Source organism: Phacochoerus africanus, chromosome 2, assembly GCF_016906955.1.
Source record: "Phacochoerus africanus isolate WHEZ1 chromosome 2, ROS_Pafr_v1, whole genome shotgun sequence".
Lineage (NCBI taxonomy): Eukaryota > Metazoa > Chordata > Mammalia > Artiodactyla > Suidae > Phacochoerus > Phacochoerus africanus.
Genome location: NC_062545.1, coordinates 83,107,691 through 83,132,769, shown reverse-complemented (window position 1 = coordinate 83,132,769; position 25,079 = coordinate 83,107,691). Strand labels below are relative to the sequence as shown.

Below are 25,079 nucleotides of genomic sequence, written 5' to 3'. Positions count from 1 at the left end.
ATGTCATGGCTGCTAGTCAGATTCATTTTCTCTGAGCCATGATGGAACTCCTTAAAAGGCTGGTCTTGAGAAATGATGTTTAAGAAATAATAATCCTCTAAAGCAGATGTCTGAACACTTTTTACAAAAAGGCTAGATGGTAAATAGTTTCGGTTTTATAGACCATATATGGTGCCTGAGGCATAGTCTACTTTTTTTTCCCCCTAACAATCCGTTAAAAAATGTAAAGCTCATTCTTATCTCACAGGCTGTACCAAACAGGATTCAGGTGAGGTCTGGCCCATGGGCCACAGCTTGCCAACCACTGTTCAAAAGATACACAATTTGTTCAGTTGGCTACTTCTTCAGTGATTTTCAAACTGGACTGTGCAGTTGGCACTTGGAAGTGTCTCAAGGGAAACCACTGGGTTCCTAAGTCCCTTGGCACCTCCCACCCCCGCCCCCATCCCCACAGGCTTATCGCCCTTTCTCACCTTCCCCTCCCTGAAGAATTCAGCCAATCCCATAGAACAGAGCAAGGTAGGCATCTCTGCAAAGGGTGGGGTTCAGAAGCCTGCAGTAGATGTGAGGGACCCAGCCACCAGGAGGGCCACCCAGCAAGGATGTCAGGTTGCAAGATGGGGGAGGGGGAAACGTGAGCAGGAGGGTGCAGCTCAGCATAGAGTTTCAGAGTCCATCTTGGTCTGCTCAGGTGGTTTCAGCAAAATGCCACGGACTGGGTGGCTTAAACAACAGACATTTATTTCTTAGAGTTCTGGAGGCTGGGAGGTCCAAGATCAACATGGCACCACAGACTCCGTTCTTGGGAGGAGCCCTTGTCCTGGCTTGCAGAGGCCATGGTCTCACCATATATCCTCACAGGGCAGAGAGCTTTGGCATCTCTTCTAATAAGGACACCAAGCCCATCATAGTGGCTCCACCTGCATATTTCACCAAAACCTAATTATTTTCCAAGGCCCCAGATCCTAATACCATCATGTTGGGGGATGGGGCTTTAACAGATGAATTTTGAGAAGACAAAATCATTCAGTCCCTAACAGAACCCAGGCGGGTGAGGGGAGTGTCAGCGTGGGGTAGAGGGAAGGGAAGTGTTAAGGGATGGCAGCAGAAGATAAACTGCATGGAGTGGAAGTGACTAAGTAAATCCACGTCATGAGGAGGAGGGAATCCAGGGTTCTCACTGTGGGAGAACAGTTACAAAGAGAGAAAGGGAGAAAACCAGACTGGATTCTATGATTGTAGAATAGAACTTGAAATACTTGGGTGAAGTCCAATGCATATGAACAGATATGCTAATAAATACAGATGTATACTGTATGTGCATAATGTTTATAAACACACATACACATGCATACATAAACAGCAGACATCTATCACACACCCTCTAGTTTTGTCTACTAGTGGGCCTGAGAGAAGTGACACCCCAATAGTAATGAGCACACTTTGTGCCCAGATCTTGGTCTCTAAAGATCATTTTCCACGTCAAAACAAAACAATGAAACAAAACAAGGTTCCTTGGAAAAATAACTCCATTCAGGGCTGGGACAGGAAAACAATGAAATGAGCCTGATCCTGAAACATCCCAATGTTGAGGGTTGCGTGCTGGTTAAGGAGAAGAATGTTTCTTATTTGTAAGAAAGTCACAGCAAGGTATACAGGAGTGACAACAACTTATCCTCCAGTTTGAGACTGTTCTAAAACAGAGTTTTATAGACAGACTCTAATTATCCACACCTATTATACTTGAGCTTTTGTCACTATTCCACTGCATTCTTTCAGGTGTCACACCCTGTTTGACTAGTGAGTAACTTCACATCTCATTTTGAGTTGAGCTAAAGTCCTTTCAATGATCTGTAAGATGATCCATTGGTGATGGATAAGAGCCGGGGAAAATTCCAGGCATTCTGCAAACCAGCTGACCTCACATTGGTAGTTTGACCTCATCTATGGTGAAAGTACTTACAGCACAGGAATCAGTCAAAGCTACAGATCCAGCAGGATTTTTGTCTGTTTCTCCAGTTTTCCTGAGAGCAAGCCATTAAACATTTCTCAGGACACTACTATAAAACTCCTTACACGGAGTTCCTGTTGTGGTGCAGTGGTTAAGGAATCAGACTAGGAACCATGAGGTTGCGGTTCGATCCCTGGCCTTGCTCAGAGGGTTAAGGATCTGGCGTTGCCGTGAGCTGTGGTGTAGGTCGCAGACGCGGCTCGGATCCCGTGTTGCTGTGGCTCTGGGGTAGGCTGGCAGCTACAGCTCTGATTAGACCCCTAGCCTGGGAACATCCATATGCCGAGGGAGTGGCCCAAGAAATGGCAAAAAAAAAAAAAAAAAACCTCCTTACTATGTGCTTCCACGCCCACCCATGCCTGTCTGAATTAGGCACCCTGCATACTTTCTGTTCTCTCAGAGGGAAATGCTCTTCCACTGGGTTATGGTAATTGTAATTTCCTTCCTTTTTTTTGGCTGGAGAGTGATTTTTTTTTAATTTATTTTTTATTAAAGCACAGTTGGTTTACAATGCCATACCAATTTCTTGCTGTGCAACACAGTGATCCAGTCATGTATATATACTGGAAATAAATCCCTGTGCTATTCCAAACCTCACCCCTTCCAGCTTATCGCTCTAATGTTGCTTTCTCATTTGGAATAAGGGGTTGGAAGTTTTTCTCCTTACCCTTTTTGTGTTTTATTTTTTTCTAGCTACATATCTCTATTCACTATGATATATATATTTGGGTATTTTCTGCCCACTTCTTGCCCACCGCCACCATTAGATTGGTAAGAGAGTGCTCAATGAGAGCAAGTATTTTTGTATGTGCTATCGTTACTGTGCACAGCTATATACCTCACACTTAGAATCTTAGTTTTGGGCCCTAGAATAGGAACGTCATAAACATCTGTGGATTTAATAAATGAATAGCCAAGATTTATCCAGGAATGCTAAGATGGCTTAACAGAAATGTATTTCTCTAACGCAAGTCACAGATGTAAAGATTAAAGGAAAAAATATGACGATCAAAATACATGTAAAGAGTAAAGGAAAAAATATGACCATCAAAATACATGAAATCACTATAGTAAATAAAATATCTATTCATAACGAAAACCTTTAGTAAACTAGGAGTAGAAAGGAAACAATGCAAACTACCAAACCAATTTGCCAACCAGTGTCATCACACCTAATGATGAAATGCTAAAAGTACTTAAGATTAGGAAAAGAATAAAAAATGATATCATTTATATTAACTATAAATAGACAAAAAAAATTCCAATTAAAATGCAGAGATTGTCAGAATGAATTTTTAAAAACTCCACCCAGTATATGCTTTCAAATTTTTACATATAAAGATACAGGTTGAGAGTAAAAGAGTAGAATAAGACATACCATGCAAACAGTACAGTCAGCTGATTTCTGACAAAAGACACTGAGTTATTTCAATGGAAGAAATGACAGCCTTTTAATGGTGATGGAAAAACTGGGCATTCTTATAGAAAAAAATAAACTTTGACCCTTACATTATGCCAAATACAAAAATTAACTTGACATGATCTAGACCTAAATGTAAAAGCTAAAACTATGTAACTCCTAGAAAATAAACAAAGGAAAAAAATCTTACAACCAGGAGGAAGGCAAAGGTTTCTTAAGACACTAAGTATTAAAAAAAATAATGCAGGGAGTTCCCATTGTGGCTCAGTAGGGTACGAACCTGACTAGTAACCACGCGGATTCAGGTTTGATACCTGGCCTCGCTCAGTGGGTTAAGGATGGCATTGCTGGGACCTGTTGTCTACGTCAAAGATTTGGCTTGGATCCCCAGTTGTTGTGGCTGTGATGTAGGCCGGCAGCAGCAACTCCTACTGGACGCCTAACCTGGGAAGTTCATATGCTGCAGGTGTGGCCCTAATTAAAAAAAAAAAAAAAAAAAAAAGGAAAAAGGAAAAAATGCAAGAGAGAAAGAGAGAGAAAGGAAGGGAGGGACAAAGGGAGGAAGGAAGAAAGAAAAAGAGAGAGAAAATAAACTGGATTTCATTATAATTTAGATTTTTCTGTTCATCAAAAGACACTACTGGAGTTCCTCTTGTGGCAAATCAGGATTGGCAATGTCTCTGCAGCAGCAGCATGCAGGTTTGATTCCCCAGCCTGGCACATGGATTAAAGGATCCAGCGTTGCTGCTCTGGATCTGATCAGACTGGTTCAGATCTGATCCCTGGCCGGGAACTTCATCCGCCAAAAAGAAAAAAAAAAAGAAAAGAAAAAGAAAAAAAGATACTTAAGAAAGTGAAAAGGTAATTTATAGATTGAGAGAAAATATTCACATGCACAAGTATAAATGAGAAAATATTGTTTTTAGACTATATAAAGAACTCTTTATGTTCAACAATAAGACAAACAACTTGATAGATGATACTTTAGAAAGGAACACATGTGAATGACCAAAAAGCAAATGAAAAGGTGCTCAACATTATTAATCAGGGAAATGCAAATTAAAGTGACAGTGAGATGCTAATTTATACCACCAGAATAGCTACAATCAAAAAGACTGACAACAGGACATGCAGGCTAGAAAGTGAAGCTGTTGGAATTCACTTGTTTTTTCCTGGTGAGAACTGGTACAATCGCTCTGGAGAACTGTTTAGCTGTTTCTCATGCCCCATCTACCCTATAACCCTGCAAAAATACTTATACAAGAAGGTATGAAAGCTTTATTCATAATATGCAAGCTCTAGAAACACACAAATTATCCAGCAATAAAAGAATGGCTGCATGAATTGCAGTATATTCATAAGACAGAAAACTACTCAGCAAGAAAAAAGAATGGCCTATTGAATTGTGCAGTGACATAGATGAAACATAGATGAAAAGAAACAGATGAAAAGTATGGCCTATTGAATTATGCAATGACATAGATGAAACAGGAATGTCAGAAACACTGTTGCAGGAAAGCAGCCAGAAACAAGCACATACCTTACAAATCCATTTATACATACTTCAAGGAACGGCAAATGAATCTTTGTTGAAGGAAATCAGAACAGTGGTTGCTTTTATAGGGTAGGGGGACTTAGTGATAATGCTCAACGGCCAAAGACCACTAGCAGCAAACAAGAAATCCAGCAAAATTATGTTTAACTTTCTTAAACAAGGAAGAGTAATTCAGGGAAAGCATGAAGGGCTACTTTGATGAGCAGAAGATGGTCTTGTTTAGTTTTGTGTAAGGTTTGGGCTCTGAGTAACTTTACAAGGTGCATTTGAATTGGACCTGAAGCACTTATTTGAATTCATAATTGGGGGGGGGGAGGAAAAAGAGAAAGAAGAGGAATAAACAGCATCCTCATTTCACAATTGAAAACATTCAAATTAAGGATTCTAATTTGGTAAAGAAGCTAGGATTTGAGTCCAGTTCTGCCAATCAACCTCAGAGTGGTGCCTTGTCATAAAACTTTCAAGATTCTAACATCCGATTTACTCTGAAACAGTGGTTACAAGGGAATAACGGAGGTACCATATACTACCAAACAAAAAAAAAGAACATTTCCCTAATAGTTTCTTGTTTGTGTAAATAATGAAGAGCAAGGTAAGGGCTTACAGACTTCTCATTGGAACTCGGAATACGAAAAACAGAATGAGCTCCAAGAAGAAGCCTGAAACCTGTGTTCACTGAACACGCTTTTACTGAACGAGTGTGTCAGTTTCTCTGCACACAGAACAATTTGGGGAGGAGAAAAAAACCCGGAGTTTTATTTACAAAAAGGGAAGCTTTCACATTGGAACAGATCGTATAACGAGGATTCCAAAGGGGCAAACCAAGCACGTTTGGCACTGTCTTTGTTGGAAACGCAGGGCATAGTCAACGGCTTGAACATTAGGGATCCTCAAACTTAAGTGTGCCTCTGGATCCCAGAAAACGTGTTGAAATCTAAGTTCGGATTCAGCAGGTCTGGTGTGGGGCCGAGACAAGGCATTGCTAAAAAGCTCCCAGGTGATTCAAGATTGCCAGTGGAGGTGGCGGGGGTGGGGGAATGAGGGCGCAGGGATGAGGTACTCGGCTTTGAGTAACCAGAAGCTCAAAGCATCTGGAGAAACAAACTCAAAATTCCATCCTTCCGAGGGAGGCGGAGCCTGCCCGGCAGCAGAAAGGCGTGCCCCGCTGCGTTGGGGAGCCCACACGCCACAGCCCGCCTTACCCCAGGATCAGCAGCGCGCTCTGCAGCTGTCTCCGCACCTCCAGGAACACACGCACTTGCGCCCCAGCCGCCGCCATTGCGGGCGACCAGGGCCCGGGGTTCGCAGCGGCAACACGTGCAGCCGGAGATGGAGCTGCGGCGGCAGCGGAGGCGCCGGCGTCGTGGATCCGGAGCTCCGCTGCTCGGCTACTCGCCAGCCCACAGCGCCACCAGACGGGCGGAGAGTGCGCCGCCGCGAGACTGGTTCTGGCGGTCACCGGCAGTTTCTGATCCGAGCTTGGGGGCTGATCGCTGAGAAACGTGGGCGGAAGAGCAGAACTACCCTCCCACTCTGTTTCTTAAGGGCGCCACCCGGTGCGTCAGGCTCCCTGGAAATGACCTTCAAAGTAAGATCCCAAGTACTCTCCCTTGGCTAGTGCGGGTAGGGATGAGGCTGGACGAGAGGGAGATGATAGGCGGGCACTGTCATCAGGACTAAGACCCATCCCACACACACTTTATCTTGGCTTTGTTGTTATTTTTAATGGACTACAGCCTTTTTCTTTAATGAACGCTGGTCGGTCATATTTTAGTTCTCTTCTGAGGCAACAGATGTCCAGAACTGACTTGGCATTGCTTCTAAATTTAGGCTGGATCGCTCCAAAATGGAAACTGTTGCAAAAATGTGAGATGTTTCCTGTTATCTCTGCTGTTATATCCAGTATCATGAAGCACAGGATTATGCATGTCTGTAACCTTTGACAAGAGGAAGATGAGAATGATTCCACATGTACATTTTCACTATTCACTTTTGCAAAGGTAAAAATTGACTCAGGGGAGTTGTAATTTCTTTCATTGCTATTAGAAAATGATTTTGGAAAGTTTCACCCACTGAAGAAAAGGATCTAGTATAAAGTAAATAGTTATCATGGGAAAATATTAAAATATAAGGCTACAGTAGAATTATAATACGAATATATTTTTTAGAGCAAGAGGCTTTAAAAGAAAAACAATGTTCACTTTTATGCGGAAAAAATCATGTTTATTGATGTTGTACTTTATCATTTTAAGGTTGTAATTACCACACACTAAACATATTAATTTCAAGATTTTCTAGGAGTTCCTGTCCTGCTCAGTGGTTAACAAACCCGACTAGAATTCATGAGGATGCTGGTTCAATTCCTGGCCTTGCTCAGTGGGTTAAGGATCTAGTGTTGCCCTGAGCTATGGTGTAGGTGGTAGACACCTCATGGATCCCCTGTTGCTGCAGCTCTGATTTGACCCCTAGCCTGGGAACCTCCATATGCTGCCCGGTGCAGCCCTAAAAAAACAAAAAAAAAAAGATTTTCCAAATGAAAATAAAGCCATATCCCTTGAGAGGTACTAGATTAAGACAATTTTTCTAAAATATTTATATGGAGTTTTTAAAGCTTATTTTGTTTCACAAAATCCTACATCCATCAGAATTCAAATTCATGGATGGAGGTAACAACCCAATTAAAAGAATTAAATTTACTGGTATTTCATCACAACGATGGTGATGAAGGGTAGTGTTTTTTTGTTTCTTTTTTTGGGGGGGCTACACACACAGCATATGGAAGTTACCAAGCCAGGGATTGAATGCAAGCCACAGCTGCAACCTACCCCACAGCAGTGGCAACCCTGGATTCTTTAACCCACTGCATTGGGCCGAGGATCAAACCTGAGCCGATGCAGTAGGATTCTTAACCCACTGTGCCACAACAGGAACTCCAGGGCAATGGTTTTTTTGTTGTTGTTGTTTTGTTTTGTTGTTTTTTTTTTTTTTGCTTGTTAGGGCTGCACCTGGATCATATGGAAGCTCCCAGGCTAGGGGTCGAATCAGAACTACAGCTGCTGGCCTATGCCACAGCAACTTGGGATACAGCCGATTCTTCGACCTATACCACAGCTCAAGGCAACGCCGGATCCTTGACCCACTGAGCATGGTCAGGGATCGAATCTGCATCACCATGGATCCTAGTCAGGTTCATTAACCGCTGAGCCACAAAGGGAACTCCCTCCAGGGTGATTTTTTTTTTTGTCTTTTTTGCCTTTTTTTCTAGGGCCACATCTGAGTCATGTGGAGGTTCCCAGTGTAGGGGTCTAATCAGAGCTGAGGCGCTGGCCTGAGCCAGAGCCACAGCAACTTGGGATCTCTGCCACGTCTGCACCTACACCACAGCCCACAGCAACGCTGGATCCTTAACCCACTGAGCAAGGCCAAGGATCAAACCTGCAACCTCATGGTTCCTTGTCAGATGTGTTACCACTGAGCCATGACGGAAACACCCCAGGGTGATGGTTTTGATGAAAGAAATTTTCCCATAGTAAGATACGGGGAAGTCATTCTGGCTTAAACATGATTTGACCTGAACTTAAGGTTAACCAATAGAGCCTATTCGTGGCCTATTAAATAAACATTGTACATCTGCCTTAACCATAAAGAAAATAATGCATTAAAAAAATAACAATGGCATAACTGTGGTTCAGGCATTCAAATGGAGCCAGGTGGCCATCGTGGATATGGTTTCAGACACATTCCTGCATCACTAAGAATCTGAATTTTCTAAACTATATCACTCAGACTCAAGGACACCCTCAGCCTTTCTCAAAACAACATCTGCTAGCAGCTGTCAGCTGCAACCTTATAGTCTCAAGGCCTCCCATTATAAGTATACAATTTCAGAGCCGGACCCTTCCTTTCTGCCAGCTCTAATCTTAATTCTTGACAAATAATTTACGTGACTTTGTGTCTTTTGCTGTTATAAGCCTCCAGCATTCTGTAGTCCGGTGGAACACAATTCAAATACATCTTCAGTCTGTGTCTCCCAGGCTATAGTCCTCAATTTGGCTTAAACAAAACTCTTTTCTATCCCTGTCATATATTAGTTTATTGATTATTTCCCTCCACAATGTCAACTCTGCATATCTCCCACCATTAACATCAAAGATTTTAGGTGTTTAAATGCTGCCACATTATGTTGAAACATGCAACATTCTTAACATAGGATACCGTACATAATTGATGTTTGTTTTTAAGGATTGTTATATTTTATATTTAGTCACACATTCTCAAGAAAAATGTATGATTTTTTGACCCGACATTTTAGGTGAAAGGAGGCAATCCTCCTTGGAACTACATGATTTGGGGTTCTAGAATCAAAATAAGTTCCTAATATGATAACAACTATCTATCTCCTAACTTCGAAAGTCTTCTAACTTCTCTGAGCTTAGAATTAGTTAAATAAAAAGCTGTTTTCGATTCCTAGCATCACGATGGGATTGGCGCGGGCTGGCTGAAAATCCCCCTCCCTCAATAGGCGGCAGTGGGCCGCTTCCCCAACAGTCCGCCTGAGGGCGCTGTGGCGACAGCCAGCGCCGGGAGGCGAAGAACCGACCGGGGGCGGGGACGAAGGGCCGCGGACGTCGACGCCGGCGTGGGCGCGGGCGCGGTGTACGCTGGGAGCTGTCACTAGGCCCTCCGGCTCCCGGCCTCGGTGTCGCTGCCGCGGTTGCCAGGAGAGCGGCGCCGGCAGGGAGCGGCCGAGCCCGAGGAAGGTAACAGCGTCCCCGCCCCCAGCGCGGTCGCGAGGCCGGCCGCCCGCCCCTAGTGGCCCCCTCGGCCCGGCTCGTTCCGGAGCCGCCGGGACGCCCCGCGGGCGGGCAGGTGTGGTGTCGGGGGTTTGGCGCCCCGGCCCCGCCTGGAGCTGAGAAGCCGGCCGGACGCCCTCCGGTTGCCGTGGGAGCGGTACCTACGCGGGGCCCGTGGCCGAGCTCGGGCGGGGGGCGCAGCGGCGGTCAGGGCCCGGCGGCCGGAGGCGGGGCCAGGGCGTCGGGTGGCCAGGCCGAGCCTCCTGCTCAGGGGCCGCGCGGTGCGCGGGGTTGGGGTGGCCGTCGCACCTGTACGCGGAAAGCGCGCGGAGTCCCTTCTTTGTTGGCCGAATCGAGGCGTCGCGCGGTCTCTTCCATCTGGGGGTTCTTTTAATATTAAGAGGACGCGCGAATGGTCTCCCTCGTTAAGGTTCCGTGGGAGATGGGAAAAGAGTGTAGAAGTTTAATCGAGGAAGTCCGATTAGTCACCAGGAAGTTGTTAACTAAGCTCACCTTTGATTCCCAAGCCTTTTGAAGTTGCAACATAACAATAGTCACTTGTTTGGTCTCCATCCTTCTCACTTACCCTGAGGGAAGGGACGAAGTGGCACAAGGCTACTTTTTGAGCTAAGTAAATACTGTTTTGGTTATTCTTAGACTTTCTTAGAGTTCTATGAAGTTTAAGAACTATGAAGATTGGAAAAAATCTGATTTGGAGATCGTAGTTAAAGCAATCAAAACATTTGGGGGGATTACAAAAAAAGATACCAAACTGTTTGCCCGATACGTAAGTCATGACGCATCGAAGGACAAAAATTCTCCAAGTTCAGTGCTGTTGGCTGTCTTGATGTAGACATAAGATCTTGCATTTTACTGTGGATAATATTTGTTTTTTGTTTTTTTGTTTTTTTGTTTTGTACTAAGCATCACTCCACCTGATAACAGTGATTTAGTTGAGCTGACAGAGGTTATAGCAAGAGTAAATTAAAACCACTTGTAAGACAAATGCTTTATTTTAAAATGATCGCTTTCAAGCATTCTGAAGTAAATCATTCCTCAGAATTACTTTTTTTTTTCTTTTTACTGCCACACCTGTGGCATGTGGATGTTCTCAGGCTAGGGGTCAAATCGGAGCTGCAGCTGAGGCCTAAGCCACGGCCATGGCAACACCAGATCCAAGCCACATCTGTGACCTATACCCTTGTGGCAAGGCATGTCCCTTAACCCACTGATGGAGGCTGAGGATTGAACCTGCATCCTCACGGACACTATGTCAGGTTCTTAATAGACGGAGCCACAACAGAAACTCCCAGAATTACCTAACATTAGCAGATCTCCAGGTGTTTCTGATTATTAAGAACCAGCGACTTGAAGAATTAAAAACATCTAATACACAAACCAGAAAACTTGACACCATAGCCAAAATGTTAAATGTAAATGTTAATTCAAAATTTGACTATATATAGTCAAAGGCGTCCTATTTAATAGTTAAACTAGTGGAAGGAACTCTGGCCTAGGAATGAGAGGTTTATCTGGCTGACCAGGTGTGACCTCTCTAGGCATCAGTTTTGTCATGTGTTGAAGAGAATTTCCTAAATCAGAGATTTACAAACTGATGTTTGCCTTGAACAGTGTTCTGAATCCATTAGTAGGCTTATTTCCTCAAAACAGTGTTCATGGCCAATAATTTGGAGGCACATTGGGTTAAATTAGATTTAACTTTTGGCTAGCTTTTAACTATAAGACTTCTTAAAACCTTTACTGCTGTTAATATGCATGTAAACTTGCAGATTGTAAGCTTCCAGAGAGCAAATTTTCTAATGGCCAACATGTTAACATCTTCTAGGGTATAATTACATTGAATACCTATTTGAAAATTAATTGTAATTGAGCTGAGTCCCCTTTCATCTCTCTAAAATTCCTTGAATTATGTTCTTTGATGGCTTTCAGTTTAAGCTTTCTGGAGCATGAAAATCTAGTGGCAACTCACTGGTAAAACAAAAGGCTTATATTTTTCTTGGTAAGGTATTAAGGATTCACAAAGGTTTCTGTGAGCCTTAATGCTTTAATTTATGGCAGAGGAGTATCTTTTTCTAGTTTCTTTCTCTCTCTTTTTTTTTTAAGGGTCTCAACCACGCCATATGGAGGTTCCCAGGCTAGGGGTCAAATTGAAGCTGTAGCCGCCAGCCTACACCACAGCTCACAGCAACATGGGATCCTTAACCCACTCAGCAAGGCCAGGGATCAAACCCACATCCTCATGGATAGTAGTCAGGTTCGTTAACCACTGAACCACTATGGGAGCTCCTCTTTTTCTAGTCTCTTTTCTATAATTGTAATTAAGTCATGTTTGAAATTTAATTTTATGGTCAAGCTATTGATTTTATGATTTTATTAAGAATGGCATTATAAAGTTCCAGGTAAAGACTTCTTGATAATGGCATTGTTTTTATGAATGATTCGCCTTTCTAGTCATGAATTCTTAAACTATGAAATGTGATAAAAACCACTTGAAAGGTACTTAATAATTGATAACTGATTTTAAGAGCTTAGGTCACTGAAATGAGTTAAGGGTTATATGTGAATTATAAAGCAGTTATTTCTAAATGGTATTCGACACTTAGATCCTGTTTGTAAGCAATCTCAAATCATTGTCACCAGCACACAATCAGTGTGGCTCTGTCTTTCTAGTCTTTGTTACCTCGTTAGGGGTGGGCACTGTTAAAGTGCTTCTTTGTTTGAAGGGAACATTACATTTAATTTTAATAGCTAAACCTTAATTCAGCTAAATTTTCTCCCTGAAGTGAAACTCTTAAGTAGAAAGATGGACCTGCCATTTTTGTGTAACAGCTAACAGTTTTTATTGAACATTTGTTATGTGAAAGCCAATACTTTTGACACCCTTGTCTTTGAATTTGTGTTTTCTTTTTCTCTTTCTTGTGTTTACCTACCCCCCCCCCCCACCCACCAGCCATCCAAGCCTAAAACCTCAATGACTTTTCATTGCATGGGTCAAAGATACCATCTAACATTTACCCCGGGGGGAAATTTACATGTAACAGTGTGCACTTATTTTGTGTGCCTTATATGCACACCCATGTCACCACCACTACAACCAGGCTTTAGAGCCTGTCAACACTCAGTCCTATATTGTTAGGATTCTGTTCTCTTTGAATGCTCTCCTTGTCCCTGCATGTCCAAATCATATCTATTAAATCCTAGCTCAAATGCCATGTTGTCTGTGAATCCTTTATTGATTATCTCATTTTGAAGTAATTACCTTCTTTTTTGACTTTCCTGTTTACGTTTTTTTGAACATTCTTTTCTGTCTTCCATGGTGGTAAAACCAATGGCATGCTCATTTGTTGACCTAATGGATGTGTGGTATTCCTCAAACTTGACTAAATCATCCTTATAGCATCTTCAGAATTTGGGCCATATATACTTCCTCGATACTTTCTTCATATTTGTCCATGTAATTACTAACATAGCTTTTAAAGGAAACTTGAAATATCTACTGTAAATAAAAAGCAAGTATCACTTACTATAAACCGAAGGTAGCTGTAAAGATGAAACAATGAAAACGGAACAGTGATAAATTCTAGAAACTGTTGCCTGCTGAAGACTCTAAACCTGAGGCTTTCTGGTCTTTGTTTCTGAGGGAGAGTAGCAAGTATTACAGGAGTGTTGCTAGTGTTCTGGCCCTGAGACGAATAATGTTCTGGATCTGAGAAGTCCCATATAGTTGGAGGAATTGAAAGAGAATGAAGGAGGAGTTCCCTGGTGGCCCAGCAGTTAAGGATCTGCCATTGTCACTGCTGTGGCTTGGGTCATTGTTGGGGAGCAGGTTAGCACCCTGGTCCCAGAACTTCCCCATGCCTCAGGCATAGCCAAAAAAAAAAAAAAAAAAACAGAAAAAAGAGAATGAAGGGGAATAACTTCCTCACTTGATTCATTGTCACTTAGCCCTGTCCCTAGGCTCCATAAAAGCATCTCACATCCAACTGGTGGTCACAATTTGGGAGATGGAGTTATCGGCAGTGGCTCATTGGAAACGAATCTGGCTAGGAACCATGAGGTTTCTGGCTCGATCCCTGGCCTCGCTCAGTGGGTTAAGGATTCAACGTTGCTGTGAGCTGTGAGGGAGGTCGCAGACACGACTCGGATCTGCTGTTGCTGAGGCTGTGGTGTAGGAAGGCAGCTGTAGCTCTGATTGGACCCCTAGCCTGGGAACCTCCATATGCCGCAGGTGCGGCCCAAAAAAAAAAGTGGGGAGTGTTGGGGGGAGATACTGGATTAATCAGGGCCTGAAAATTCCTTAGAATTTTCTCCCTGAAAGAATTGGGAATTGAGGCCTCAATTGCAAATTAAAACATGTACAGAGGGAGTTCCTGCTGTGGTGCAGTGGGTTAAGGATCCAAGTGTAGGTTGCAGCTGCAGCTGGGATTTGATCTGTGGCCCCGGGAACTTCGATATTCATTCTTGAACCAGATAAGTTTTTCAAAAATGTTTTTAACGTTATTACTTTTACAAATAAAACACTATTTGGTATTATGGGACATTAGCTTTAAGATAAAACTTTGAATATAGAGAAATAAATCTAAATCTAAAAACCATTTGGAGCCTATTATATGCCAAAGTGATTACTGTTGATTCAGGAGTGATGAAATGTTAATAATATGTTTACCTATTTTTGTTAAGAGTAGGTGAGTTAATAAACTTAGAGTCTGGTATCTCCTTCTGTCATCAATTCTAAAGTTTGAGTTATGCCTTAATATTTCCATCTTGCAGAAGTCATTTCCATCTTGCAGAAGTCATTTCTGATGTAATGAAAAATTCTCTTTCGTGGAGTTTTATGTGAACAGGCAAGACAATAAATTCTCTACTCTTGTTCTATAAAATACACTTTGTGTCTCAACTTGCCGAGGTTATTTACCAGCATATACTTATATTATGTATGTAATGTTTAAATTACCATTGTTTTGTGTTCATGAGCAAGGAGTTGAGGTAAATAGCCCATTTAGTTTGGTGCTACTGTTTTCCAAATACTGATTTACCTGAGTAGTAATACTAGATTTATCAGTACAGGCAGTAATTTGCTGCTCAGCCAAAGATTGCCATTAATCTAAGTTTCTGGAGTGCAGCCTTTTCTCTTATTTCCTTGGTCTGGAAATAAGAGAAAAACACTTTGGATGAATAGCTTTTATTTCATAAAAGAACCTTTGTTATTGAACAATTTTGTGTGCCTGAAGCACAGTAAGGCCAAATAAACTAAAACATGGGGGTTTGGTGCAGAGGAAGGGTTATTGCAGGGCCATGCAAGGAAAACAGCTTGCTTCTGCTCAAAAACCCTGAACTTTCCAAGGGTTTGGGAGAAGTTTTTATAGGGAGAATTTGGAGTGTGAGCTGCAGGGTGTGTGACTTGCTTCTTATTGGTTGGTGGTGAGGTAACTGGGTGGTGCTCCAGGAATCTAGTGCTCAACCTGAAGTTGCCGTCCTCCCTGGAGGGAAGAGGGGGCTTTAATTCTGCAGAAGGGCTCAAAGATACCTTGTGTCTATTCTGTGAGGGGAACCAGGACCCTGCCCCAAGGCTACACTATTGTTTCTTCACTGCTCCTCCCCAGTCTCTGCATCCCTTCCCTTCCCTGATTAGCAACTGTTTAAACCTGCTCTTTGGAACTCAGCTAAAGTCAGGAAGGATAAATGAGGCCTAGTTCCTACAAACTTGAAACAGTGGATATAGAAAGGCTTTTGTACCCTGGAGCTCCACAGGGTCCTGCTAGATTGTACCCTCACCCAAACAGGTAGTTTCTCTCCTGTGTCTGTACTATAAACTGAAACAGAACTGTAGAATCGGTGCAAACAAGCTGTTAGCATTTAAAAGTGACAACTGGAGTTCCCGTCGTGGCGCAGTGGTTAATGAATCTGACTAGGAACCATGAGGTTGTGGGTTCGATCTCTGGCCTTGCTCAGTGGGTTAAGGATCCGGCATTGCTGTGAGCTGTGGTGTAGGTCAAAGACGCGGCTCGGATCCTACGTTGCTGTGACTCTGGCAGCTCCAGCTCCGATTGGACCCCTAGCCTGGGAACCTGCATATGCTGTGGGAACGGCCCTAGAAAAAAGGCAAAAAGACAAAAAATAAAAAAATAAAAGTGACAACTGACTATAATCCAAAAAACTGTAAAAACACAACAATTTTAGCCCTTTGTGTTATGCATATAAATAGTCTTATATTTCCTCTTGCTTTGGTTTGTGCTGTTATAAAATATCAGCTACCTGAAACCTTTAAAGTATGTTATTATCATATTTTTGAGATAGCTGGAATTTTGTGCATTAGATACTACAAATGCCATTTCAGTCTGCAGTTATACTTTTTGCTTGTCTTCAGCATGATAGAGTCGTCACTTGACGCAGTAGCTTTCCATATACACTTAAGCATGTCTTACGGTGTGTCTCAATTTTAAAGCTTCGTGGACAGAGGCTTTTCTTCTGAGAAAAAAGTACAACATAGTAGTTGCTTTCAAGTTAAGGTCTGTTACTTTGGAACAAAAAGAAATATTTAAATGATTTTCCATATTTTTGCCACAAGGTTCCATAAGTGTTACAACCAGTCAGGAGTTTACCCTTGACCCTAAAGGAGGGGTTACAATGGCTTTTTTTTTTTTTTAAATGGCAACTGTCATATTATTGGAAAAATGTCTTCAAAGGAGAAGTTGCCTGGTGCCTCATCAGGTTAAGGATCCTTGTGGTCATTGCCAAGGCTCTCATTACTGCTGGGGCATGGATTCGATTCCTGGACCAGGAACTTCCACGTGCTGTGGGCATGGCCTAAAAAATAAATTGTTCTCTAAGCCCACCTGATTCTATCACTTGAGTCTGCTTTTAGTTCTATATGGTCTTAAAACCATATACCTCAGATTGAGACTTGGACCCATGTGCTGAGACTCTAACCCAGTCCAGACTTGGATTAGGGCTCGAACCCACCTTTTTTTTTTTTTTTTTTTTTAATTAAAATCCCACACCTGGTTCCAGGACTTACTGAAGTTCATGTTCTTTATGTCTCAGCTCGGAAGGAATTCAATTAGAGACAAAGTGATAGTAGTAGAGTTATTGAGAGAGAGACAAAATGTGGACCATCTCACAAGGCAAGAGCAAGAAGCCCTGAAATATGGAGTGGTGAGTTTTTATAGGTTGGACAATTCCATGAGCTAATGAGTAGGAGTATTATTCCGGTGATTTCTGGGAAGGGGTGAAGGTTTCCAGGAATTGGGTCACTGCCCATTTTTTGGCCCTTTATGGTCAGACTCGGAACTGTCATGGAACCTGTGGGTGTGTATTCAGCATGCTAATGTGTTACAGTGAGCATATAATGAAGCTGGAAGTCAAATCATCCCCCATCTTGGACCTAGTTGGTTCTAACCAGTTTTTGTCATATCCTCAAGGACTATGTCATTCTTTTAAGGGTTCTGCCCTGCCCCCTTCCCTCCTGTTTCAATCAGATAACTATTTTTTCTGTTTATGTCTTTTAAGTTAATAGAGGTTGTGGTTTGAAAAAGAAATATTTTTTGAGAAGAAACTTGTTTTCTGTCATTGCATAACATTATCTCAAAGCTTAGGGATTTAAAACAGTACATGCCTCTCACAGTTTCTGTCAGAGGGGAATGGGGGGCAATTTGTCTCAGGTTCTGGCTCAAGATTTTTGTGAGGCTGCATTCATCTAAATGTTTAGTCAGGGTTGGATAAGCCCTTTCCAAAGTGGCTCAGTCACATACTGGGAAGTTCTTTCTGCTTGTCGAAGGGAGGGGTCAGTCCCTCCCCATGGGGCTGCTTGAGCTTCCTTCTAGTATAAAGGCTAGCTTGCCCCAGAATAAGTTATCTGAGAGATATCAAGGTGGAAGTTGCAATGTCTTTTATGGCCTTTTGCGGTATTCTATTTATTGTTCACATAGCCCAGCAGTAATTTCAGCAGCAGCAGTAGAAGAAGACTACATAAGAGCTTGTAGACCAGGAGTTGAGGATCACTGGAGGCTATCTTGGAAGCTAGCTCCCACATCTTATAAAGCTAGTATGTGAACAGCTCACAGAGTAATATAGCTACTCAGACTGCAGTTTATAAACAGCTCATGCTTTTATATTTTTTAAACTAGTTTATTTAATTGATGTATAGTTGATTTACTAATGTTGTGTTAGTTTCTGGTATACAGCAGCATGATTCATACATATATTCTTATATACATATTCAAAATTTCTTTTCTTTTTATGACCGCACCTGCAGCATATGGAAGTTCCCACACTAAGGGTTGAATTGATGCTGCAGCTGAGACTTATTCCACAGCAGCAGCAGATCCAAGCTGCATCTGAGAACTCCACCCCAGCTTGTGGCAAAGCCAGATCCTTAACCCATTGAGTGAGGCCAGGGATAGAACCCACATCCTCACAAACACTATGTTGGGTTCTTAACTCTCTGAGCCACAACTGGAACTCTCTATATTCAATTATATATTCTTTTTCAGGTGGTTATTACAAGATATTGACTACAGTTTTCCTGTGCTATAACAGTAGGTCCTGTTGATTATCTCTTTTATATATAGTAGTATGGAAATGTTAATCCCAAATTCCTAATTTATCCATACCCCCTTTCCTTTTTGGTAACCATAATTTTGTCTTTTATGTCTGTGAGTCCACGATTCCACATAGAAGCAATATCATATGATACTTGTCTTTGTCGGATTTATTTCACTTAGTATGATAATCTCTAGGTCTGTCCATGTTGCTGCAAATGGCATTATTGCATTCTTTTTATAGCTGAGTAATAGTCCATTGCATATATATACCATATCTTCTTTATTCATCTTTCGATGGTTATTTAGGTTTTTTCCATGTCTTGGTTGTTGTAAATAGTGCTGAAATGAATATTGAGGTGCATATATCTTTGTGAATTAGAATTTTCTCCAGACATATGCCCAGAAGTGGGATTGTAGGATCATATGGTAACTTTTTTTTTGAGGGGGCACACCCATAGCGTATGGAGGTTCCCAGGCCAGGGGTCAAATCAGAGCTACAGCCCATAGCCACAGCAACAGGGGATCTGAGCTGCATCTGCGACTTATGCTGCAGCTTGCAGTAAGACTGGATCTTCAACCCATTGAGCAAAGCCAGGGATTGAACCTGAATCCTCATGGATGCTCACTGGGTTCTTAACCCACTGAGCCACAGCAGGAACTCTGACTTCATGCTTTTTGCCTGAGTATATTCTATTGTCGTTTAATTTTTATAAATTTAGTGGTTATTTACTGTAGGAGGAGCACCAGTAGGAGCTGGGGATGGAAAACTTAAAATAGTAGATAAAGACTGTATCACAGGATTAAAACTCCTGAGAGTCTCAGTTCAATTACAGTAAAACAAAGTTCTATAATAGAGAAAGTACAGCATGTAGTCACAATTCATAGGAGGAGGGTGTGTAGGTGAATGATGGGGAGATATAACGGTCAGGGAAGAGCTCCCAAAGGGAATTAAAGCTGAGGCCTGAGGGTGAGTAGGTACTAGCCAGGTTAAGTTGGGATTCAGTGTTTCAGGCAGAAGGAGTTTTTTAAAAAAGAAGGAGTTTTTTAAAAAAGAAGGAGTTTTTTTTTAAAGCATATTACAAAGCTAGAGTAATCGAAACAGTGTGATACTACTGATATAAAGACAAACCAATTGAATAGCATAGAAAGCCATGAAATAAACCCTAGTGTATATATGGTCAAATGGTCTTTGACAGGTGGTGCTGAGACAATCAGGTAAAGACAAATTCTTCCCCAAATTATATTGGGGAAACTGAATATCCATATGCAGAAGAATGAAGTTGGAACCTTACTTTACATCATATGCAAAAGTAAACTCAAAATAAAGTCCTAAACATAATACCTGAAACTATAAAACTCCTAAAGAAGACATAGTGGGAAAGTTTCATGTCACTGGGTTTGGCAGTGATTTCTTGGCAAAAAACTTCTGTCCATCAAAGGATACAATCAAAAGAGTGAAAAGGCAGTCTGTAGAATGGAAGAAAATATTCATACATCATGTATCTAAGGGGCTGGTATCCTGAATATATAAAGGGCCCCTACAAGTCAGCAACAAAAAAGACAACCCAACTTGAAATTGGGCAAAGGACTTGAATGGACATTTCTCTAAAGATAACATGTAAATGACCAAGAACCATTAAAAGATACTCGACACTAATTATTAGAGAAATGCAAATCAAAACTAAAATGAGATACTACCTCATACCCATTTGGGTACTATCCAAAAAAAAAAACCACCAAAAAAAACCCCAGAAAATAATAAGTGTTGACAAGGATTTGGAGAGATTAGAACCCATGTGCATTGTTAATGGGAATGTAAAACGGGCAGCTGCTATGCAAAATAGTATAATACTTCCTCAAAAAGTAAAAACAGAACAGCCGTGTGACCCAACAACTCCACTTCTGATTACGCAGTTGACCCTGAACAACAATATGTGGGGTTGAACTCTGCAGGTCCATTTATATGCTTTTTATTTTTCCAATAAATACATCATCCATGGTTGGGTGAATCCAAGGATGCAGAGCCACAGATATGGAGGGCTGACAATAAAGTTACCCACAGATTTTTGTGTAATTGTCTGTATTAAGGGATTGGCACCCATAACCCTGCAGTGTTCCATGGTCAACTGCATATTGAGAAGAAATGAAAACAGGGTCATGAAGAGATACTTACACACCCAACTTCATAGCAGCACTGTCCACAACCAAGAGTTGAAACAATTTAAATGTATATGAACAGATGAGTGGATGAAGTCAATTTGTTATATCCATACAATAGAATATAATTTAGCATTGTAAAGGAAGGAAATTTTGTCGCATGCTACAACACAGACGTTATGCTAAGTGAAATAGTCACAAAAAAACAAAAGGGTGATTCCACTTACACGAGGTATCTAAAGTAGTCAGATGCATTAGAAACAGAGTAAAATGGTAGTTGTCAGGAGCTTGGAGGAAAGGGAGAAACTGGTTTAACTGGTATAGAGTTTCGGTTTTTCAAGATTTTAAAGTTCTAGAGATTGGAGTTCCCATGGCGGCTTAGTGGAAACAAATCTCACCAGCATCCATGAGGATGCAGGTTCGATCCCTGGCCTTGCTCAGTGGGTTAAGGATCTGGCGTTGCCGTGAGCTGTGGTGTAGGTCGCAGATGTGGCTCAGATTCCGAGTTGCTATGGCTGTGGTGTAGGCCAGCAGCTGTAGCTCCAATTCAACTTCTAGCCTGGCAACTTGCATATGCCTTGGGTGCGGCTTCCTCCCTGCCCCCCAGAAGTTCTAGAGATGAATTGCACAATTCACATTTACTTAACAATACTGAACAGTATACTTAAAACTTGTTAAAGTGATATATTTTGTTTTGCATTTTTACCACAATTGAAAAAATGACATTAAAATTTTAGAAATGGAGCATATATGCATTTATAAATTCTATCCTGTCATATAAGCCATGTTTCCAAATATTGACAAACGGTGCTGATTAAGGGATGAGCCAAGTCAGATGGGGTTGAATCAGAAGGTATTGTTCGGAGTCATAGCATTTTGAATACAGTTTGATAGAAAGATTTAGGGGGTGAAATGGAGCCTGGAGCCTATCCAGAGCAGAAGCAGCATACGTAAAAGCACCGAGGTGGAAGGGAGCAAGTTTTGGAACAGATGAGTCATGTTAAAGAAAAAACACTCAATGGCATTTATTAAGATGGTAAGGCTAGTACTCAGGGTTTTCCTCATGGGTATAGGGACCATTGCGGTGGGGTTTTACAGTGGAAGAGAAAGAATACAGCATGGGCTATAGGAATTTATAGCCAAGGAGTTGTTGGGCGTCAGTGGATGGAATACAACTCTTCAGAGGAAACATCAGAGGTAAGAGGGGATTCTGGTTAAACCAGCCTAACAGAATTTTCACTGAAGACAAACTGGGGTGGTAAGTATTTGAAGGTTGAGGAACCTCCTGAGATACTGAGGCTGGGAGGTTCTGGTTAAAATGACATGGGGTTCTTGCTCCAGCTGCATTTTACAAGCAGATTCACAGATGGGACTAGGAGAAGGTTCAGAAGCCTGACCAAAAGTTTGGTCCAGTAAACAATCTTTGTCACTAGGTTTTGCTTAGCTAGGACAGCAGTGTGAATTATAAGACTAAAAAAATGGCTGTAATTTATGAAAAAACTTTAATCATGATTAAGTGCTTGCATTTACTTTCTGATTGAATGTCACAGTTGTAGCAATGGTTCTTTTATGCTTAGTAAGCACTAGGCTTAAGTGCTTTTTATGGATTATAAACTTACTTTTCTGAGTTTCCAGTAGGGAGTAATATGCTCAGACTATTTTTTTTTTTTCTGTGTAAAATTAATTGGCTCTTAGAAAGTCGAAGGTAGTGAAAATAGGAGGCTATTGTAATAGTCCGGGTGGAAACTATTCTGGAGGCAGGGTTAAAAGGCCTTTCTGAATGCTTTCTACCACAGTCAACTTCTGCTGGAATGGAAAAAAACAAACAAACTGAATTTGTTGATAGATTCGAATATGAGAATAGAGAATTAAGCCAAAACTCAAGTTTGTGTGATTGGGACAATGATGGAGCTCCCAGCTAGCTAGTGAAGTTTTAAAAAAGTTAAGAGAATGATAATATTACTGCTTGACAGGTTTCTGACATTGGAGTGATATCCTTAAAAAATGTAATGGAGCAGAATGACTATAAAACAGAAAGTCAGGAGAATCTAATAATAACGATAACAGCTCATGGTTTGTCAGTGTTTTGATGGGTACTTAATTTTTGTAAAAGGACTGTGAATAAAGACCAAGCGGTACCTTATTTTGGTTCTGCTTCTCAGTGCTTCAGAATCTACCAAAATATCTAGAGTTAATTCTCCCTCTACCAAAATATTTAGAGTAATAATACATTGGCAAGGTCCTTTTGTTCTTTCATATGTATGTTATTAACGCTGTTATTTTCTTTTCACCTTTATGAGAGGAGATGAATATTGGAAGAGAAGGAGAAGCAAGGCAGGTCTGCTATAGGTAGTACCTCGTTTGTCTCTGTGAAGTACCCTGACATCCTTCAAATTAGTTCTAGTCTTTCTACCCATTAAGGGATTTAACACTTGCAGAGCTCCATACTGTCTACCACTGTTCTTTCATAACTTTGAGCAAACCACTGTGCGCGCGCACACACGTGGTTTGTGTACAGTATGAATCTTTTTTTTTGTAAATCTCCGTATGTAAAATTACTCAGCTAAAATGGTGGTGCCTCCTTACCTGTGTAATATTTTGATCCTTTCCTTTATATGCATAGGCATTGATTGAATTTGCGTCTTAATGAGTGTGTGTATGTGTTTTACTCATGATTTTATTTTTGGAATGGTTTTAATAAATTTGCAAAAGGAAATAAACCTTACTGTGTGGGATTTTTTTTTTCAATTGAGAAACAATTATCTTTTTTTACAGACCATAAAATTAGTATACAGCTATTCAGTTGTATATAAATTACTGAGAAGTATAGAAAAATATGTATTGATTATGATATACAGCATAGAGTTTTTTAATGTTAATTTGTAGCAACCAGTCTGTTTTATATTAAAAAAGGAATAGTAAATTTTTGTTTGTTTGTTAGGGCTGCACCTGCGGCATATGGAAGTTCCCAGGCTAGGGGTTGAGTAGGAGCTGCAGCTGTCATCTTACACCACAGCCACAGCAACTCAGGATCTGAGCCATGTCGGTTATCTACACCTCAGCTCACATCAATGCTGGATCCTTAACCCCTGAACGAGGCCAGGGATCAACCCACATCCTCATGGATACTAGTCAGGTTAATTATTGCTGAGCCACAATGGGAATTCCCCCCCCCCCCAAAATGAGTAGTAAATTAATTGTTAGTGTATATTCATTAATTTTTTAAGTACTGAGAACATTGTTAAATTACTAATTTTAAAAAATATTAGGGGGTGCCTGTTGTGGCTCAGTGAAAAATAAACCTGACTAATATGCATGACGACTCAAGTTTGATCCCTGCCCCTGCTCAGTGGGATAAGGATCTGGCATAACTGAGCTGTGGTGTAGGTCACATACACAACTTGGATCCCAAGTTGCTAAGGCAGTGGTGTAGGCTGGCAGCTGCACCTCCGATTCAACCCCTAGTCTGGGAACTTCCACATGCTGCGAGTGCGGCCCTAAAAAGACAAGAAAATGCATATATTAAATTTTATTTTATTGGAAATAATTGATTAGCTTAATATGGTGGATTTGATTATACTGTTAAAAATTATTTTGCTTTTACTTATTTCTAGTAGTTTAATTATGAAAATGTCTTTCACAGTTTAAGCAAAATTATTGTCATTCAGTGTTACATGAAGAAAATAGTTCAAAATGAGCATATTTATTTTGAGATACTTTCTGAAAACTGATCTTTTAAATAAACTTAAAAAAGTACTTAGTAGGATAGCTAGAGTTGTCCTTTATCTTGTTCTACATCTTTTGTTTTAATCACTGAATACCCACTCATTTTTTTTAATCATGTTAAACTTTATTTTTTATAGTGATCATAACAATCTGATTTCAGAGGATTTCCACCCACAGCCCGAGCACATCCCCCCACCCCCCAAACTCTCTCCTCCAGAGACCATAAGTTTTTCAGTGTCTGTGAGTCAGCATCTGTTCTGCAAAGAAGTTCCGTCTGTCCTTTTTTCAGATTCCACATGTCAGTGAAAGCATTTGATGTTGGTGTCTCATTGTATGGCTGACTTCACTTAGTGTGATAGTTTCTAGGTCCATCCATGTTGCTAAGAATGCCGGTATTTCGTTCATTTTAATGGCTGAGTAACATTCCATTGTGTATATGTACCACCTCTTCTTGATCCACTCCTCTGTTGATGCACATTTAGGTTGTTTCCATGTTTTGGCTATTGAAAATAGTGCTGCAGTGAACATTGGGGTACACGTGTCTTTGCAAATCATGGTTTTCTCTGGATAGATGCCCAGGAGTGTGATTGCTGGATCAAATGATAGTTCTATGTTTAGTTTTCTGAGGCATCTCCTTTCTGTTTTCCACAGTGGTTGTACCAATTTACAATCCCACCAACAGTGTGCTAGGGTTCCTTTTTCTCCACACCCTCTCCAGCACTTATTGTTTGTAGACTTTTGGATGATGGCCATTCTGGCTGGTGTAAGGTGGTACCTCAGAGTGGTTTTGATGTGCATTTCTCTAATGAGGAGTGATGTTGAACATCTTTTCATGTGTTTTTTGGCCATCTGT

The 25,079-nt window shown here is 41.2% G+C and overlaps 2 protein-coding genes across 8 annotated transcripts in view; one reads left to right on the top strand and one right to left on the bottom strand.

Moving 5' to 3' along the window:
* The window catches only part of UBE3D (ubiquitin protein ligase E3D), a 152,746-nt gene extending 146,296 nt beyond the window's left edge, over positions 1-6,450 (bottom strand). For 2 of the 5 annotated variants that reach the window (XM_047763286.1, XM_047763295.1), the window contains exon 1: positions 6,189-6,414. In XM_047763286.1, the coding sequence (XP_047619242.1) occupies positions 6,189-6,265 (77 nt within the window). In that variant the 5' untranslated portion in view covers positions 6,266-6,414. Of the gene's footprint in view, positions 1-6,188 lie in introns of all 5 variants that reach the window. The other 3 variants (XM_047763262.1, XM_047763269.1, XM_047763277.1) reach the window with 2 other exon arrangements.
* Positions 6,451-9,623: 3,173 nt separating this feature from the next.
* Positions 9,624-25,079, top strand: part of DOP1A (DOP1 leucine zipper like protein A) — a 108,002-nt gene continuing 92,546 nt past the window's right edge. For all 3 annotated transcript variants that reach the window (XM_047763241.1, XM_047763234.1, XM_047763249.1), the window contains exon 1: positions 9,624-9,746. The gene's annotated coding sequence lies outside the window, so the exon portion shown is untranslated. The remainder of the gene's footprint in view (positions 9,747-25,079) is intronic.